The sequence below is a fragment of the Saccostrea echinata genome, unplaced genomic scaffold, assembly GCF_033153115.1.
Source record: "Saccostrea echinata isolate AGI-Se365-2 ecotype Australia unplaced genomic scaffold, CSIRO_AGI_Sech_v1 ptg000012l, whole genome shotgun sequence".
Lineage (NCBI taxonomy): Eukaryota > Metazoa > Mollusca > Bivalvia > Ostreida > Ostreidae > Saccostrea > Saccostrea echinata.
In genome coordinates this window covers 22,979,543-22,999,353 of record NW_026889761.1, presented here as the reverse complement: position 1 = coordinate 22,999,353, position 19,811 = coordinate 22,979,543, and the positions used below count along the sequence as shown (strand labels likewise).

Genomic DNA, 19,811 nt, shown 5'->3' with positions numbered 1-19,811 from the left:
GCAAATCCAGTAATAAATTTAAAGTAACATAGCTTTGAAAGAAAAAAAAAACAATGCCACCTTTTTCTATCTGTGAGCATATTCTTTCCATAGGCAATTTCTTTGATTTTCTTATCTTTGGTTGAATGAAATAAAATAGAATTCCTCTGCAACATATGAAAGCCATACCCTAGTCACATTGTGCATCCAGGTGTCACATTCTATAACACCTATAACTTGTCAGGTGAATTATCTACTAAGATTGTCAATCTACAGTACCTGTAATATATCACACTTCAACTTCAAGTACTATTCAACTCTAATTAACTCACCAGAGAGATAATTAGTACCTGCTAATCCGCTCAATTTGAGGTCCCCTTTACTCCAATTAAAGGTAATTATCACTAAACATCAAAGGCACTGATCACAGCATCCGACTATCACTTTTACTTGTTTTGGAAATGTCAATTAGTCATTGATTTTACTGATACTATTAGTTGTACAAGTCTTAAATTGGTCATCAATAATTAGCTCACATGATTAAAATGCAGTAAATGTTTGATCACTTGGTGAGGAATCTCTTATAAACACTGATATTGGTCCAGACAGATCTTACAGAAAACTACAAAATGATTTTGTCATGATACACAGGATATTGACCTTGTATGTGAATTGTCATGTTGTCATCTGTTGATGATTATTACCTATAATAAGTCAAGGAAAAAAAAAGATCATTTATATCTGTGTATTGTCATCTTGTGATGTCAACAATAAACAATATGTCATGTCTGTGTGTAAACTTATAAACAGCTACAAAAAATGTTTTAATGAGTTCGGTGATAGATATCAAAAAATTAATAATGTACGAAGTTTTGAAAAACATCAAAGACCCCTTCATCTTAAATGTAATGTTCATTATTTTCTCCGAGCTGAGATAATGATACAATATTTTTGAGAGGTAGACACATGGAATGTTGTTACGTAAGAATTCTCAGTAACAACTGGCACTTTATGCTTTAATTCAGCAGCACTTTACATGTTTTACTTCAATCGCAGATTAATACACAACTGTCTAGTTTTTATACATACACAATATTGTACACAACTGAAGTTAAGAAAAGAAATTAACCATGCCAATTTAAAACCATTTGATCTTGATGATGAACATGTTGAATGCATTTCAACATTTAAAAAGGCATTAAACCTAATCTACTGACACAGTTACCCCAAGTAGTTACCTACAGCATTAAAAGTATATTTACCAACAAAGAGTGACCCAAATACCTATCTATGGTCGTGCAAAATATTTGGCTCATATATCTTAAGAGTTCAAAGAATGCTTATATGTGACCGTTAGTATTAGAGATGACAAGATGGTAGATTTGGAGTTTTATCAGCTGATGGAATCAACCTCTCCCTGCATGGACCTCCTGCATAAATTTTCTCAAAACCCTGCATCTCTCACTGTAAAATTTAACACTTGTTTTATGAAGTATTGTGACTAGACCAAATAAACCATCTCAAAATTTACCAATTACAGCCTGCATATGAATTCTCATTACAGAATCACATTGGACTCAAAAAAAAATATGAAAGAGTGTCTATAAGAACTCAGTCCTCCTTGTATCATGTATGTTTGTAGGTCACAACGTCAACACCATACCACACCTGGAAGTAAAACCATCCAAAGTTAACTGATGAGTTACATAATGTCTGTGTTAATGCCAGACTTAGTACTTCATCTCTGTATTATTCTCACACAGTCAAAGCACTTCACATGTTACAGTAACTATGCCAAGGTCATTGAAACATATGACTATGTCATAATTATTGTCAAAGTAATACAGTCTGAGTCGTCAACTGTTGTAAGACATTCAACAGGTTCAATGCCAATGCCATTTTTTTTAAACCTGAACTTAAGACAGAAATTGTTGCAGTCATTAATTAACCTTGCGGAGTCAAAGTCATCGTTGATGGTGTCCTACAAGTTGACCTTTACCTGTAGAAATGACTCACACAAACACTTAACAATGTGTTCCACTCTTACATCACTATTGCAGGTTTTACTGATTTTTTGAATTGTCAGTTTACACAGCACAAAACTTCAATAATTTCCAGGTTGTCTGCATGTTATACATCACGTAACTGTAGAGTTATAATCTGTAGGCTTAATTCTTCATAACGGAGAGACCATCAGATTAGTACGACCCTCAGTTATAGACAGAACTTATGAACTTTATATTAGTTCTCAGAGTGACCCTTATCAATAAGTTAAAGTATAATGGTCAGTAGCCCCAGCTGCTCACAAGACTTGTAGGGCTAAGAACACCCACCATATCAATTAAATGGTATGCTATTTTTTCCTACCATAAATGTTTATAATTTGCTTCATTTAAGGCCAAAAAAAATAATAGTCTTGTTTCCTGCTACCCGACCTACCCTATTTTTTTGCACCCGACCCTAAAGTTTTTTTTTAAGTTTTGGAAGAAAAAAACATATGGAATTTCCAGAATTTCATTGTTCTGTCACCGTAATTGGTTTCTGTGTTAACACAAAACAAGCATTTCATGAAATTCTTGTTTTGAATATGGACTTTCATAAAATACCACTTGAGTTGTGCATAAAAAGACATGAAATTTAATTTTTAAAAGACAATATTGACCTGTGACATATGTTTAATTTGATCTTATATTAGTTCTTATCCAAAAAATGCTGTCAGAATAAAATAAAATAAAAATATAAAACAAAATAATTTTCCTACCTACCTACCCTATTTTTTTCAGGCTGGTAGCAGGAAACAAGACTATTATTTTTTTTGGTCTAATACCAAGGAAAGAAAAATGTCATAAATAAGAGCTTTTGGGCCGAAAAAAATGACAAATTTAACACAGCTAACAAGATTGAATTTCTAAAAATGATTCTGCCATCAATATATACTTGATTAATAAAAACCACTCAACTTAAAAACATCCATTAATTTGAATAATTTCCTCCTCCAAACTGCACCACCATTTTAATGTTGCATGGGGTGAAAACCCTACACAAGGGCAACATCCAATTAAAACATTTGTCACAAAATGTTGTAATAATTACACAGGCCATTCATTACAGTTCAGTGCCATGTTAACAATGACAAGACCCTGCAATGCATTGCTGAATATTTGTAACTGAATGTGTTAATGGAAAAACATCATCCATTTTTTATTAGTTTTCCCTTTGATGTGTTGTCTCTGTGGCCCTGGTGTAAAAATCAAGTTAATAAATTGTGATAAAATAATATTGTGTATAAAATCTCCATTATCGTCTTCTGTTTGATACATGTAGAGTAAAACTTATGCAACAGCTGGTCTTATGAAAAACTTACCACTTATACAAAAGCTTAAATGTAAACTCTATGTATACTGACTTTCCACTTCTAGTTTAGATGAGATATAACACACATTAGCAAGAAATATTTGGGGAATTTTCATAAATGTAGTATACTGTTAAAGGCTGTTAAACATGAAAAAACCCACCCTAAATCCCAATTACACATGAAGAATTCATAGATCACTCTGTGAAGAGAAAAAAATGATTTTTAAAACAACAGATTGTCAACAACAAAATACATTATCAAGTCAAGCCATTCCTTCTTTATATGTAGAGCATCTCTACCTAGTTCACACATTCCACACACACGGAGACAATCCTGGTATGATAATGAGGCCTTACCTGTCACTGTGATGCTGTGTACCATTGTCTTATCCTAGAATCTCTAAAATGTCCTCCTCTCATAGAATTTATCCCCCATTAATTGAGGATTCACAACAGATCGTCCACCTAATCCTCCCTAAATTACAGGTAAATCACAGGTGAGATGTCCCCAGCAATCCAAGAAATATATCGACAAGACAATGACAAACTCAACATGCGGATGATCACATTGATTCTGTGGCAATTCGTGGACTTTCAGATTATGTAGAGGAAGTGACGCTGAAAATGATCCTCATATTACGAGAGCCGCCTCATAAGTTTCTATTTCCTTACACATTTCATTCACAAAAGCATGTTAAAATTATGTTGATATCCCTCAGTGACACCTTGCATTAAGGGAATTAAAACAACATGTGACATTACACTGAGTGTACCCGTGGTGTAAGAAGACTGGTGATTCTAATCCAACAATATTGTTATAAGGATGATAAAGTTTCTATAGATAGTGTTAAGCATAAAAACAGTCCATGTAGAAAAATTAACCCCAGGGTCACATTCCAGTGACTGATAGTCCCAGAGGTATATTTTTTACAACCTTATGTATACTCATTATACCAAAATACAGGTCATATTTAGATTTACCTGTGAGATAACGCTATAAATTTCTACACGAGACAGCATTTTTATGAAAAATGATTACATATATACACTGTGTTATCCTTGGTATGCACTATAATGCATTTGGTAGTGTTTCTATTCAAACTTTGCTAATTTTATTACACATTTATAATTGTCAGCCTATGACAACATGTATATATTGATGATAAATCAGTTAAAACTGAAGATAAAAATCCTTCTAATGTTGGAGACACACAGTTGTTAATGACCAGTTCTTAACACCTAGTATACCCTTCTTACAGGTATAGAATTTCTAGGATTCCCCAGATGAGTATCCTATTGAGGAATACAGTCATTATAAAAACTGCCTAAACTTTTATCATCAGCCAGCTGGAAATTGTGTCAAAAATCTCACTGCACCTCAATATGACATGCCATTTGTTTACTTTTGGTGTCTGCCAGAATACTGCCAGATTACAGAATTCCTGGTAACATCTGACTGTACTCAAATAGATAAATAAGAGAGAAGATGAGGTACAAAGTAATTAAAGCATCTCCACACAGTATTCTAACTGTACTTATTGATACAATATTACCTAAGCATCATTTGACATGACTAGGTATTTGTATTGAATAGGTCAGTACTGCTTACATTAGACAAGCTGATGCAAACCATTGAGACACTGCTGTATCAAAAAATGAAATCAAATAATCCTATTCAACTCCTATTTTATATGTCAACAAGGAAACGATACCTTTATATTAGTATGAATTTATATTTGCGAAAGGGAAGAAATTTGTCAGCTTGATTTCTTAATCAGGCACTTCGTATAATCTTGAGATAAATATAAGTACTATATTTCTCCCTCTAAAATTTTCACTAAATGTATGAATATATGTTGTCTATAAAGTATGTCTGGGTTTCTATGACTTTCTTTTTTATTAAGAAGGAGAAATGAAGTCAAACTGCACCTGACACACTACCGATAATAAACAAAGCAAAACAATAAGATATGCTAACATTGTGTTCATTATTGTACACGTTTATATAAATAATAACACTTGTCTGGGACATGGTCTGTCTTAAAATTAGTTTCTTCTGCAGCTTTTTACAATATTGTGAAAACTCAGAAAATCGATGTATAAAACTTTAGTATATATATGCTAAAGGACTATTTCATTATTACTAAATGAACAATCAAGCTTAACATATAAGTAATCATTGTAAAAAAACTTGCATGTACCTCTTCATTTAGGAAAAATTTATCACACTGCAATACAGATGACAAGGTTCTATCATATCTATCAACACTAGGTCAATATTCCGAATGCTGTGAAAATCTATATCCATATAATAAAATTGCATCATTTCACCTCACCAATTCAACAGTAACAACACCGAATAAACTCTAGATTCTTTCACCGAATTAAACCAATTGTCTGGGCCTACTCTGTTGTGGTTTATACAACTCTTCTAGGTTCATTAAGGAAAATGAAAGTTAAACAAGCGTACATACTGATCAATAGATGCAGGAAATACCTATCAAATGTGTACACAACATAGACAAAATCCATTACCATGTCTAATCAGTGTATGTTGGATGCTGGACAACAGAAGTATCTTCCAAACTCCTCCTTTTCCAATGTATCTATACATGTTTAAAGTAAGATTTACACATTTCATATGTTCTCTTCTTTTAAAAAAAAAAAAGGAAAGAAAAAAGAAAAAAAAATTAATCATATATGTTAAATGTGTAGCATTCATTACTGCTACCAAAAAGCCATTAACAACCTTTTCCTACTTATATAGTAAAAAGAATAATAATACATTTGGTCATAAAATCTCAATATTAACTAAAATCCAAAATAAATAAATAAAAAAAAATCCCAAAATATGACATGCTTTTGCTGCAATATGTTCATATAGCAATTCATCTGAGCATGCTGAGGCAGCCTGTATTATGCATGTACATGTAGTATTGTTATTATGTGGGCTAAGGCTGAAATAGCATTAAAATCCAAGTCTGTCAGCCATCAAGCCTACTATTCTTACTGCTTTTAAACGCACTGAGTCAAACAATGTTGATAAATCCTATTATGAATTAAACTGACACACAGTAGTATACATCCTGAGCTATACTGAATGTGCATCCTTTCTAGTCAAGACACCCTGGATTAAAACTTTTATAAGACTATTCAAAAAGAAGAAAATCAATTGATAATTTTATCTGTGTGAGAAATGTCTTACATACAAACAAATGTTCAATGGAAAAACATTCCCTTCACAAGTAACTTATGCTGTGTACCATTCTTCATCAACTACTTTAAAATACAAAATCAGAGAGCAAAATCTATGTGCTGCAAATTTATACAAATGCCACAAATCTTATCTTTACAATGGTATGTTACGACCTTGTCTATGGGTATATTTTAAACACCCCTAAGAAATATTTACTGCTATTCATACAACAAACATGCATCATTGTATGGCAAGGGAATGATGCAGAACTTAATTTATAACGGCAGAGAAAATTCGAACGGCATCAAATAAGTCTGTTTGGGCGTTGAACCAACGTTATCAGTGAAACCTTATAAACAAATTTCCTCTCAAATTAACATTTTAATAAGTTTCCGTAGGCATTCAAGCTACTCGAATATCAGAAAAATGAAGTAATGAATGAATGGATAGAGTATTTTAACAAGAATTTCACCTCCAAGAATGACATAAATTTAAACTGATAAAATATATTCGTTTAACGATTGTTCGTTTGAATTCTTAGTATATTAAAATAAAAACAAGAAAAGTGTGTCTTCTGAATCATTTTCATTCAGCGATTTATACACCGGGTATTTGCCTGACAACTTTCTCAAAGTGATCACGAGATTTTACCAAGTACAAACAATAAAGTGTGACAGACGACGTAAAATCGGTGTTCTTGGGCAAATTACCCGTGAAAAAAGGGTCACATTGCAAGCTGAAATCAATAAATAAAAATATCAAAACATTCTCTAGAATTGTGACAAAGGTTTGGAGTAACGTGTACCTATTTACAGGACAGGGGGTCTTTATTTACCTGGCTGGTAGTCGCTCTCCGATTCAGCGATCTCCGCCATTTTCTTTCGTGACGTCACGAGTTTTGCATTACTCATTCCTTCCAAAAAAAATTCTCTCTATCCAAAAATCTAGCATCATTTAAGGCATTAAAACATCTTACTTTATATCATCTTTCTTTAATAAATACTTTGGCACATATTCATCAATAAGATTTTATTCAAAATCATGCATTATTAGGCCTATATAATTATTTTCAAATGCACACGGCATTCAAAATTAAAAAAAAATGTTTTAATAGGAAAAAAACTCCAAACGATTTAGTATTTACTAGATTTATTATTATTAATCACATATGTATTTGCAGATCAAGTAAATTCAGGGTTGTTCGATTCTGGTGTCCTCAACATTTCCAGAATAGATTACATACAGATCTACTGATCATTGCGAATATTCTACATTTTTTAATTCTAAATAATGACCCTGCACGTAATTCGACTAAATTTTTCTACCACACTTCATTTAATTTATTATTATTAATTTTTTTCATATCTGAAAAAATCCAATTTAAATGAATTTAAAAACTTTTGGATGCCATGGATATATATCAGTACGAAAGCCAACTGAATGCATGCTTTCTGCCAACTGCTTATCTAGCTGCTTACTTCCACTGCCAACTGCATGAACTGCTCACTGCCACTGTTTATGGTATTAATTACCTATTGTCTTATTCTCAACACACATATTTGAATGTAGCAATATTACTACAATATAAAGGAACGTTGAAGCTGGGAAGGAGAAGGAATGTTAAAAACAAAAGACCGATTTCAAATCATGGGCGGATCTAGAGGGGATCGGGAGGGAGAGAGTCCGGACCCCCCCCCCCTGGAATTTTCAGAGACATTAAATTTCCATGTAAAAGTAACGAAAAACTGGCCTTGGAACCACCACCTCCCTAAGATTTTAGGACCCTTCTTAAAACGGTAAGGAGAGTCATCTTTCTGAAGAAAATTGACTTAGGAATTTAAAGTGTCTTCTCGTATCCCTCACCCCCACCCCAACCCCACTCCCCCACCCCCGGGAATAGGATTTTCAGATTTTGGCTATTTGTTTATAATTACAGATAGGTTTTATTGTTTGTTTGTTTGTTTGTTTGATTTAGTAATTTTTTTTTTTAGTTGGTTGTTTGGTTGATTGTAATAAAATTGTCAGAAAATTTCCGAGACTGATTGATGTGGACCCCCCCCTTCCTGGATAAAAAAAATCTTAGATCGAGCCCTGCCAAAAATTCCTGACAAGCAAAGTCAGGGTGGTAATCCTAGCCCTAGCCGATAAGAAATATACCAACATAAAAATTACAGAAACTGGGAATGAACAGACATTCTGTTTTCTTTACCCGCGGTGAAAGATAGACTCCGTTTTGCATACATCAGACAAAAACACCAAATAAACAAGATGTGTTTGTGAAACACTGATGCCCCCGTATGGCAACTTATAGCAAAGGTTAAACTTTTAAAATGCAAATCAAATATGTATGTTAATTGGTACCTAAAGTAAGGTCTTGCCTCAAGGAATACACCTGAAATATGAAAGCTCTAGCAGGATCCATTGAATAGATGCGGAAAAGGTTAAAGTTTTTCAAAAGTAAGTCATAATTCAAGGTCAATGTCAAAATTAATGGTGCCCAAGAAAAGGCCTTCTCAAAAGAAATACACGTGAAATATGAAAGCCGTACCACCAATCGTTCAAAAAATATGGCCAATGTTAAAGTTTTTCAAAAGTAGGTCAAACTCCAAGGTCAAAGGATTACATATGTGAAGTATGAAAGCCCTAGCACCAACCATTCAAAAGTTATGGCCAAGGTTAAAGTTTTTCAAAATTAGGCCAAACTCCTAGGTCAAGGTCAAAGGCTCAAAGTTGTTGGTCTTCAAAGGAAGGTCTCAATCTGATTAAAATCAGATCCTTTGATCCGCTCACTTAGATCGCTACACAAGGTGTAGCGATCTATGTGAGCGGATCAAAGGATCTGATTTTAATCAGACTGAGGAAGGTCTTATCACAAGGATTACACATGTGAAGTATGAAAGGCCCTAACACCAATTGTTCAAAATTTATGGCCAAGGTAAAAGTTTGGTAAATTTTTGCAAAACTGGGACAAACTCCAAGGTCAAGGTCAAACATGATGGTACCCAAAGAAAGGTCTTGTTACAAAGGAATACACAAGTGAAATATGAAAGCCATAGCTCCAACCAATCAAAAGTTATGGGCAATGTTAAAGTTTGTGCTGACAAACAGACAGGACAAAAACTATATACTTCCTGAATCTTCGATACAGAGGCATAAAAATACTCTGTGGGTAGTAGCTTAAGCTAAAACAGGCCTAAATGCTGTATAGGCCCAGAGTCATTCAAGCATAACAGGTAGGTCAAATGCATGTATCAGACAAAGCATCTTTAAAATGCATCATATTTTATAGTCTGGTTTGAATATTGTTAGTGTTTAGTTGGGAACAGACCTAAATGATGAACATGAGACGTCAGTTAGGCATGAAATGTAGGTCAGTTGCAGCATGTAATGTATGACACAAGTATTTCATATGCATTATATCTGCAAATCTGGCTTGGAATATCCCTTGAGTTTACCTGAAAATACGTAAATGGTGGGCTAAATCCATTCTACTGGAGCAGAAAATGTCGACAAAGACAAGATGTAGCATCTGGTGCATGCATCACAATAAGTATCCACAGATGCACCATAACTTTGTTTGGGTTGGATTCCCATAATGAGCTGAAGAGTGACCAAAGAGATCACTAAGCGTAAATTCACACTTATCATGAGTTATTGGAGCTTAGCAATAATCAGTTTGGATACCCTTTGAGATAAGCCTGAATGTAAATAAAATGAAGATTCCCTTTTTCCACACTTTGACTGAAACTCATATAAAAATTATGAATAAAAAAATTCCTAAAAGATAAAGAAATTGTAGGATTTCTTTGGTGTTCTTTCATTTTGTAGCATTTTAACATAAATCTTTCAAATTCTGGCACATATTTTATGACATTATTACAAAATATCCACACTTTCTTTGGCAATTGTTATTCGTTACTTATATGAACACAAATCTAATAGCTATATTTCGGGAAAAAAGTTTGCATTATTTATCCTTAAATTTGAAAGGCAGGTTATAACCTTTGACCTGCACAAATTAGTGGACAAGAGTAACTGACAGAGTACTTCCATTTGCAAATTTGCAGTGACATAGTGCTGCTCTCTTTCAACATATCCAATAGATGGTTTTCCTATGACGTATTTTTCCTCGGAGTTATTCCCCTTGGCCGCCATCTTGTACATGCAGGTCAAAGTAGTGAATTTTCTTCTTTGAGCATTTTAAAAATGCATGCCAAAAATATATGGGAAAAAATATTTACAAATTGAAATTATGAATTAAAAGAAGCTTTAACAAACATATATTCATAAGAAAAACTGTGTTATCTTCACCTCAGTGCCCAGTGTAACAAATTGAACTAGGTTGAATAATGAAGGGATCTGGGGATGCTGACCTACAATATGGCGGCCATGAGAAATAACTCTTGCTTAAATCACCTTGATGGAAAACCATCTATTGTGTAACTCTGTACCATGAATTTGGATTCAAAACAGCAAAAAACAGCTTGGGTATCATTTTAATCTGTGGGGGTCAATGTTCATGGGCAACAAAAATTTTACTGGTTCCTGTGGAAGTACTAGCAGTAAATTTTGTTGGCAAGTCATATATATACAGAAGACTCAATTAGCTATTATGTTGACAAAATTATCGTTTGAGGGGATGTAAATTAATGGGTAAGGGTGAACCACAAAATCCATGAACATTTGTCCCCCATGAACAATAATGATTTCATAGTTGATCAAAAGTATTGCTGTGAAATAAATACACAGGCCTCTAAATGACTTCCAAAAGAACGAGGGCACTTTTGATTGGCATTCGGCAGGAATCTGGGCGCACTTGAAAAGTGAAAATTTCATTGATCTGTCACATGAAATTTTAGCATTCTTTTGATGTATCTGGTTCCTGTGAAAAAGGAAAGGGAAATATTTTCCCCTGATATTGTATTTTGATTTGCTAAAAAAGAACTTGAAAATTGGTTAGATGAGTAATTTGGTACAAAATGTTACTTTTTCAAACATGTTTTTCTGAAAATTTGCTACTTCTGGGTCATCTCTCCATGATTTTGAAACGTTATTTATGTGCATTTTAATTCAAAGAAACTAACAAGCATTTGTAAAAAAAATGGAGAGAAGACCCAGAGACAATAAAAAATGAACTTTTTCCAAAAAAAATTTCCAATGTGTAAATGTGGTGCTTCATTGTCGCTTTAAAAACCATAAAGTGTGTGGAGCGGTGACAGCTCACTAGTATGCGTTACCCATCCAGTGCAATAAAAAAGATATATTTTTGGTTGGATCCTCACATGGAGTGTTTATATTTTTTTGGTACAAACAATCAATTCTTTTGTCAATTTAATTTTATGTACTGATTTATTTTCAAATAGATATTCTCTTTTGGTTGCACCAAAAGCAAGAGCAATTCTTCCAACCTACTGATACTTTACTATATACATGTAATTGCATTTAACTATACCCTATAGGTGTTTATTATTTATGTGAAGCGTTACTAAGTTTTACATGTAGTAATTATTAATATAAGCAGACTTAAATATTAAATTTGACAAAGTATTTCAAACTAAATGTAACATTTTCCCATGTGCATAACTTTGTAAAGTGTGTCCAGCTGTGGTCAGCCGACCAAATTGTAGACATTTGAACTATAAATGTTTCGTACGCCTTATTCCTGCAGATCGCACGCCAAACACGCCCATCTTCTTTAGGCGTCAGTTGAACCTAATCAAAAAATTTAGTTGCCAATGCAAATTTTTAGTTGCCAGGCAAATTTATCTTCGACGCCATCTCTGAAATTCCGTTCGCATGTCTAAAAAAGAATGTTGTTCAAAAGAAAACACGACATGTTCAATGCTTAAAAAATTCTCCACTTCTAAATTTCGTTTCTCCCTTTTGGAAAAAAAAATCATTGAAAATGTTTATAGTTCTGGAATCTGACAATCAACAATTTAAAATGGTCACCAAATCGGTGATTTATAGAGAAATTTTAGGGGCCAATCAAACACCAATAAAGGTTTGAAAGACTAAAAAAGGTAATCATTCAGTCTAATGAAATTACAGTCTTAGTCAAAATCACAAGTGATACAAGTATTTTATGTATTTTATTCATTAATTAATTATTTAATACAATAAAAAAACATTACTCAAAAAATAAAGTGATTTTTTTAAAGTTATAATTCAATCTACAATCACAGAAGATTGCACATATTGTAAATATGCATTTGTATTATAAATCTCATAATTATACATTACATTATTTGTGATAACTGTTAAAAGGTGTATAAACAGCAGCCATCTACTTGTGAACAAAGGCCTTAGAAAATGTAAATCTTTATCATAACAAACACATTGTGTTCAGAGACTTGCACTATCACACAGACCCGTATAGTGTACAACATTGTGATCACGTAGATCCAAATTCTTCCATCCACTTCTTGTATTTCTCCAGATCCTCATTTGACACACTTTTATTGACCTTCTTGATGGCGTTGTTAAAGTCCTCCATGGTCGGGGGGAGTTCCAGCTCCTCCTTGGGAATCATCCGGATTTGTTCTGCACTCAGCCCACTAATTCTTCGACGGAATGACATCATGGCAGCATCTCTGGGAACAGATTCCACAGAATTAGTAAAAGCAAACATACATGTATGTAGTATATTAATCTCTGTTTATAAGGTATAACTAATGGAAATGATTTGTTCTATTAATCATAGAGTGAACTAGCTTTTGTTTTGGGGTTCATTTTGAACAGTGACAGAATACTATCCATACTGATCACATATCCACATTATGTACAGCATTCTATTAATGTGCCTGCCGAGATGAGTTACTCTACATTTGTTGTTCTACACTACAGGTTCCTAAATTGTACAATACTGATTAATGACACTGCATAGTGAACTTACCTGCAGACATTTGTGATGTCAGCCCCAGAGTAACCATTCAGATTTTTGGCTACTTCACCCAGATTGACATCCTTAGCTATCTGTACTCCTTTCAAGTTGATTTTCAGCAATTCTTCTCTACCCTTTTCTGTATAAATTCAGTTAATATTAATCACAAAAAATAATTTAAATTTAAAATAATTATAAGACTTATCATAAATTATTTAATTTCATGTTTAGTTATATTAATCAATAATTTAATTCTGGTTGTGACACGTGATTAAATAGAAAAATTAGATAACATCAGGTAACCTGTGTTGCATATGTTAAAATATGCCTTGTATCATAAAGATATTCAATCTGTTTGATATCATAATTTCGTATAATTAAGAGTAACTTTGAAAGAGAAATTGTCTAATTTTCAAAACTTATTTAAAAGGAAAATAAATAACAATGAATAAATTGAAAAGCTATCAAAGTTATTTAACCAGTTTACACATTTTTTTTAAAAACCCACTTTGTGCTGCCCCCAACCCTTGTTCTACAGTATTATAGGGTAGCTATTAAATAAGTTCCTTAAATATTAATAATTTGGTCCTTGACAGAGAGACTGACCTGTAGGAAGTGGAATGTAGATTCGTTTCTCCAATCGCCTCCTCAGGGCCTCATCGAGGTCCCACGGGAAGTTGGTGGCAGCCAGCACCATAACAATCTTGTTTTCTCCCTCCTCATCCGTAGATTGCGTGGCAGATACACCTAATAGTAGTCAAAGTCTTATATTTCAATACTTTCTAAAATGTAGGCATTATCTCATGATTTTATTTTTTTCTTAACACAGAAATCTTAAAGCTTTATGTGATGAAAAACTTAAAATTTGTAAAGTTCTAAAAGGCAAATGATTGTCTTTTTCCTTTCAATCATGCAACTATTTCTCTCTTGTGTGTATGTATATTGTATTACATGAATATGACTATATGATTGTTTACAATCTACTTTCTTTTTGCCACATGAGGGCCCTTGATTGATAAATAAACTAATTGAATTGAATTGTTTTCCTTCTGTTTCATATATAAATGAAGAAAAAACTAAACCAAAACATATTTTCATCCATTTTCCAAAAAAACATTCTAATTTCGAATAGGAACTGTTTAAGAGTGAGGAAATGAATACCATCCATTTGTATCAACAGTTCTGATTTGACTCGGCGACTCGCCTCGTGTTCCTGTCCCCCTCCTCTCTTGGAACAAATTGAGTCAATCTCATCAATAAATATAGTACTGGGTGCGTAAAATCGAGCCTGAAATATAGGGGACATCATTCATAGTTGCCGCTTTTGCTAATCATTAATAATGACTAAAATAGGAATATGCCATCAGAATATCAAGGTTATATCTGAATTATATCATATTGAAAGAAATTGGTTTATTTTGAGACATTGGAAAGAGCATAATGTTACTCAAAAAGCTGCAGAGAGGAATTGAAAGCAAGTGCAAATCACAAATACATGTCTTTCTGTGCATAGGAGGCCATTTTTTAACAAAGTCTTGCATGAACATGATATGAAGCACACTTATGTGCAGTCAATCTAGCATTCATTGACTAATATGAAAAAAAAAATTATTTCTTTTAAAAATGTATGCATATCAATGTATCTTATATAAGCAATCTTTCCTTTTGATGTGTTGCATTGACTTTGACATGTATATTATTTAAAACGTGGAAAATGTTGTTAATAGAAATAATAATTAAAATAGAGTAAAAAATTTTCAATCAATATTACCATCTGTTGACTAAGGAACAAATACATAATGTCCCTCATTGACAAAGAATAAATTGAAAATACAAACTTTATTTTGTTTACTGCTTAAAAGCTAATCCAGATTTATTTCACACAATTAATAGAGCAAAAAGTACACACCATAGAAGAACTAGGTATACAGAAGTATGTTTTATATATCAGAGAATAAAATGAATTTCAAATATGATTTCTAAAGTACATGCATACCATAATAAAACATCCTACATTCAACCCAAATATAATTATCTCCAATCTCCTTGTCGTACATTGTACAAACACACCTACTAAATATGGTATCCTTTACAGAAATGATTTACCTTTTATCTTATCACTCTGTGATAGTTTTGACACGATGCTCAGGAATGCAGAACATCAAGTTTGTAATCATTTCAAATCCTATTTAGATTATCATTACACCCAATAAACATGGCAAATAATGAAATTTTACAACAATCATACTTCACTTCTTGGAAGACACACATGTAAAACCTATAACTTACCTTGTCTAGACAACTGGTCACATGGCAAACAGACCTGTCACAACTAGTCTAGTTAGCATGCTGTGAGTGAAACATTCAGAGGAGAATGTGGCTACAAACCGGGTACAATACCTTACTCTCACAGGATCTACATACCATCTCAAACAAAATCCGCACCAGTTTCTCGGATTCTCCGTGGTACTTAGAGGTGAGGGTGGAGGACGTGACATTAAAAAATGTCGTCCCACACTCCGTAGCCACAGCTTTAGCTAACATGGTCTTGCCAGTTCCCGGAGGGCCGACCATCAACACACCCTAGTGGTGGAGATAAAAAAACAAGGGCATGCAATATTGATTAATAAAGCCCGGGAGGGACTTACCATTTCAAAGAGAACTCGGACAAGTTTCTCAGATTCCCCCCGCCATTTGGAGGTTAGGGTGGAGGAGGAGACATTAAAAAATGTAGTGCCGCATTCTGTCGCCACCGCTTTGGCCAGCATGGTTTTACCTGTGCCTGGTGGGCCCACCATTAACACTCCCTACAGACAAGAAGTTATATAGCACTCCCTATTTCATCACTTAATAACACCCCATCATTGCAGTGCTATATCAAAAAAAATTTCTTCCTGGTATATTATTACACTTTTGCAAGAGAATCTCTACCAAAGTTTAATGTCCATATTGAATTATGACAGGTGCATTCAATTTTAAATGTCTGATATAAACTGCGAAAATATGCTCTACAAAACTGGAAGGAGTGCTAGAAACAAAATACACATATAATAATTTATTCCTTGAGAAATAAAGTCAAATTGAAAAGTTTACAAATCACTAATTTTGCAAAAATCTGACACATGATAAAATCTTAAAAAATTGTACATTGTTTATCTCTCTTATCTTTAATTAATTTAAAATTCTTCAAATAAAGAAAAAAAGAATGTTTACCCTCCAAGGTCTCCTGATTCCTTTGAAGAAGTCAGGGATGACCAGAGGTAGTACCACAGCTTCTTTCAGGAGGGCCTTGGCCTCCACCAGATCAGCTATGCTGTCCCTGAAATAACAAGGTCAAGGATAAATAGCAAATCTAACAATGATAGTGTCATTTGTTTCTTTTGAATTCAAATATGATATACATGCATAGGAAACCAGTGAACAAAATTTATCAAGAAACATACAAACTTTCGGAGATGACAAAATTAATTCATACAATAAACAGTACTTAAAAGGTATTATTCTTGGTGAAAGTTATGCCTTAAGCTTACTGGTTGAACAACCAGGTAAATTACTGCCATTAAATTTCAATCTTATATTCTTACTTATATCTTTTTTCCCCTTTACCTCAACATAATGTATAAGCTATTCGATCTTACCAGCTGACATTAGGATTTTTCTGTACAATGTCTCTTTCCAAATTTTCCACCAGATCTTTATCATATCCAGTAGGATCAAACTTCTTTTCTCCATCGTCTTGCTAAATTAATATGAAATACATGGCATGTAAAAAAAGATGAGAAAGTAAATTTTCACCAAATATATTTGATATCATTAGTTCTACCCTTTTGTATGTACTTGTACCCTGTCCTAGCATATGCTTCTGGTACGAGCTTGACACAATAATGAATACTACCACTTGAAAGCATATCACACCCCATCCTCTTAAAAAATATTGAGCATTATACTTTGTACTCTTAAATGAAAAAAAAAAAAAAAAAGATTTCATGAAAACTTATTCAGAATCAATTTAGTGTATGTGACACTATAACAACATGATTTTTCCCATTTGTAAATTTGATATTATAGTTAAACTTCAGTATATTGCACACCAATATGTCGAATAAAATTGATACGAGTTTTTCTTTAAAAGTATTTTAACTCCAATAGTTTGAATCCTTTGATATTTTATAGTTTGAAGTTTGTCATATTGACTTTGAGATAATGATTTTTTTTATTGTACATTTACATACCTTTTTCTTGTTGTCTTTTTGACCAGCCCCTCCCCCTCTACCCCGACCACTTGGCTGACTTGGCCCTCTCCTGTCCCCATAACCAGGACGGCTAGGTGCTTGGCGGTTTCTGCTTGGCTCCGGTTTCCTGGCTGCTCGTATATTAGGGCCTGGTCTGTAAAATCATGTACAAATGTCATAAAATAAATACAGAGGTACTCTTTATAAATCTAAGAACTAGTTGTTTTTTTTCCCTCCAAAATGATATCATTACACTCAATTTTTAAAATTTTTTCTTTGGTCTGTCAATGGAAATTAGATAATACAGTTTCTAACTAGATGGGCAACAATAAATTTGCAGTAGATTGATAAAGAATCTCTGCATGATAAACCTGCATCAACCAATCACTGATCCTGTGAGAGAGTAAAGACCTACCTGTGTTCCACGGGGGTTGGTGGTGGCCACACATCAGGGTCTCTGGTTGGCTCCTCATGTCTGGAATAATCGTTTCTACCGAAATTTCCGTAAGGAGATCCGATTTCCTGGTTGTCATAATTGTAGGCTGGTGGTCTGGTGTTTGTTGTCTTGAAGCTCGACAGTGTGGAACAAATCTCCTTTACTTGGTCGCACTCAGAGGATATCATTTCTCTGGCCTGTTCAGAGAAAAACAATATTTTATCAAAACCTAATGTATCTATCTATCTCATTATTGGAGGCTGGAATTTTGTGAGTATGGAGCCTGTGAACAAGAATGCATTAACAGCAGCTATGCAGCTGCAGGAAGCTTTATTTATGGGACTTCTACACTTCAAAACCTTTATAAAAATACATAATAATGTAAACAATGTATAAAAATTGTATATATATAAGTGGCAGTCTGGCAAGTTAAATTGCCAGTGGCCACATTGCTCTGTTTGTAGAGCACCTTACTAGTATACAGGGGGCCCAGGTTTGAATCCTGATCTGGTCCATTGCAATGTTCTCTTTGCTGGTTACATGTGGTGTCATACTATGCCCTGGAAGTGACAGGTGACAAACCTGTCTGAGCTGAGAAGAATCTGGATAAGTGTCTTCAGGGGACAAAGACCTTTAGAGAGGGATTTAGGGAGGAATGTAGTGATCTGGCAAGGTCGATCAATGGTGGCCAGATAACACAGTTGGTAGACCACCTGACTTATGATTCAGGGGACCCAGGTTTCAATTCTGGTCCACTCACATTTTTCTCTTTGGTGGATACATACTAAATGTGCATTGGTTCAGTACCTGCATCCATTTTCTTCGTCTGTCTGGGTCTTTGATGGCAGACAGGTACTTCTGAATGTCTTGAATGACCCCCTGATAGTAGACGAGTGATGTGTCATATTGTCCAAATAGGGCTGTCTCCCTCGCCATTTTGGTGTTCTCACTTATAGCAGTCAGAGTGTCTGTCATGATTGGTTACTGGAGAAAGAAATGTATATAATGTAATGTCCATATTAATTCAAAAGACAAAAATGGAAGAAAGCTTAAACTATTACGTTGCAGTGTTTTCTTTAGAACTGCAAGTTATGTACTAAACTGCTAAAGGAAAGGCAATTACAGATGTGACTTTATATGATTTTAAATTTGGTTATTTACTATTAACCTTGATAAAACGTTCTACTGTATCGTTTAAATGATGTCCTATGGACCCGGTGAGGGCTTCTCTTTTACTCAAATTAGTCCCACTACAGAAAAAATCATGAGACTTTATCATAAATCTTCTAATCCTTTCTCTGTTTTGATTAAAGGAATCTTAAAGAAAAACAACCAGTACCTTGTTGACTAATATAGCACTAAATACCTAGTTCCCGTCAAATATATATTTTTTTAAATGAAATATTTTCAGAAATGTGTCGGCTCGCAATCACTGGTATCTTAGACGTTCATTGGTCAATATTAATGGTGTATAACAAACTGAATGGATAACTGCAGAATTTAAAAATCCGAAAAGCACCCCATAGTCAAAAACGATAATCAGCACCATTCGAGCGATGTTTGACAGGAAGAAGACCAGGGACTGGGATCTTATAGTCCTAATTTTTTATGTAAACTCCCCTACAATCTATCTTATTCAAGATGAAAAGTTTACCACTTGACACTGAACAAAGATTCCTGCCATTGTGGACATCTTTGAAGTTCTGCGTCACATTCTGTGTTTCTTTATTT

The 19,811-nt window shown here is 33.8% G+C and overlaps 1 protein-coding gene across 1 annotated transcript in view; it reads right to left on the bottom strand.

Annotated features, from left to right (window-relative positions):
- LOC133185562 (microtubule-associated protein futsch-like) overlaps positions 1 to 19,498 on the bottom strand; it is a 46,319-nt gene extending 26,821 nt beyond the window's left edge. Inside the window, exons 1-13 of the mRNA XM_061320855.1 lie at positions 19,420 to 19,498; positions 18,888 to 19,064; positions 18,060 to 18,277; positions 17,645 to 17,798; positions 17,051 to 17,151; positions 16,626 to 16,731; positions 16,061 to 16,219; positions 15,837 to 15,995; positions 14,574 to 14,700; positions 14,019 to 14,159; positions 13,425 to 13,551; positions 12,964 to 13,122; positions 7,365 to 7,414 (exon numbers count right to left, since the gene is read on the bottom strand). Of these exons, the coding sequence (XP_061176839.1) occupies positions 7,365 to 7,414; positions 12,964 to 13,122; positions 13,425 to 13,551; positions 14,019 to 14,159; positions 14,574 to 14,700; positions 15,837 to 15,995; positions 16,061 to 16,219; positions 16,626 to 16,731; positions 17,051 to 17,151; positions 17,645 to 17,798; positions 18,060 to 18,277; positions 18,888 to 19,055 (1,669 nt within the window). The 5' untranslated portion in view covers positions 19,056 to 19,064; positions 19,420 to 19,498. The remainder of the gene's footprint in view (positions 1 to 7,364; positions 7,415 to 12,963; positions 13,123 to 13,424; positions 13,552 to 14,018; positions 14,160 to 14,573; positions 14,701 to 15,836; positions 15,996 to 16,060; positions 16,220 to 16,625; positions 16,732 to 17,050; positions 17,152 to 17,644; positions 17,799 to 18,059; positions 18,278 to 18,887; positions 19,065 to 19,419) is intronic.
- Between the last annotated feature and the right edge of the window lie 313 nt (positions 19,499 to 19,811).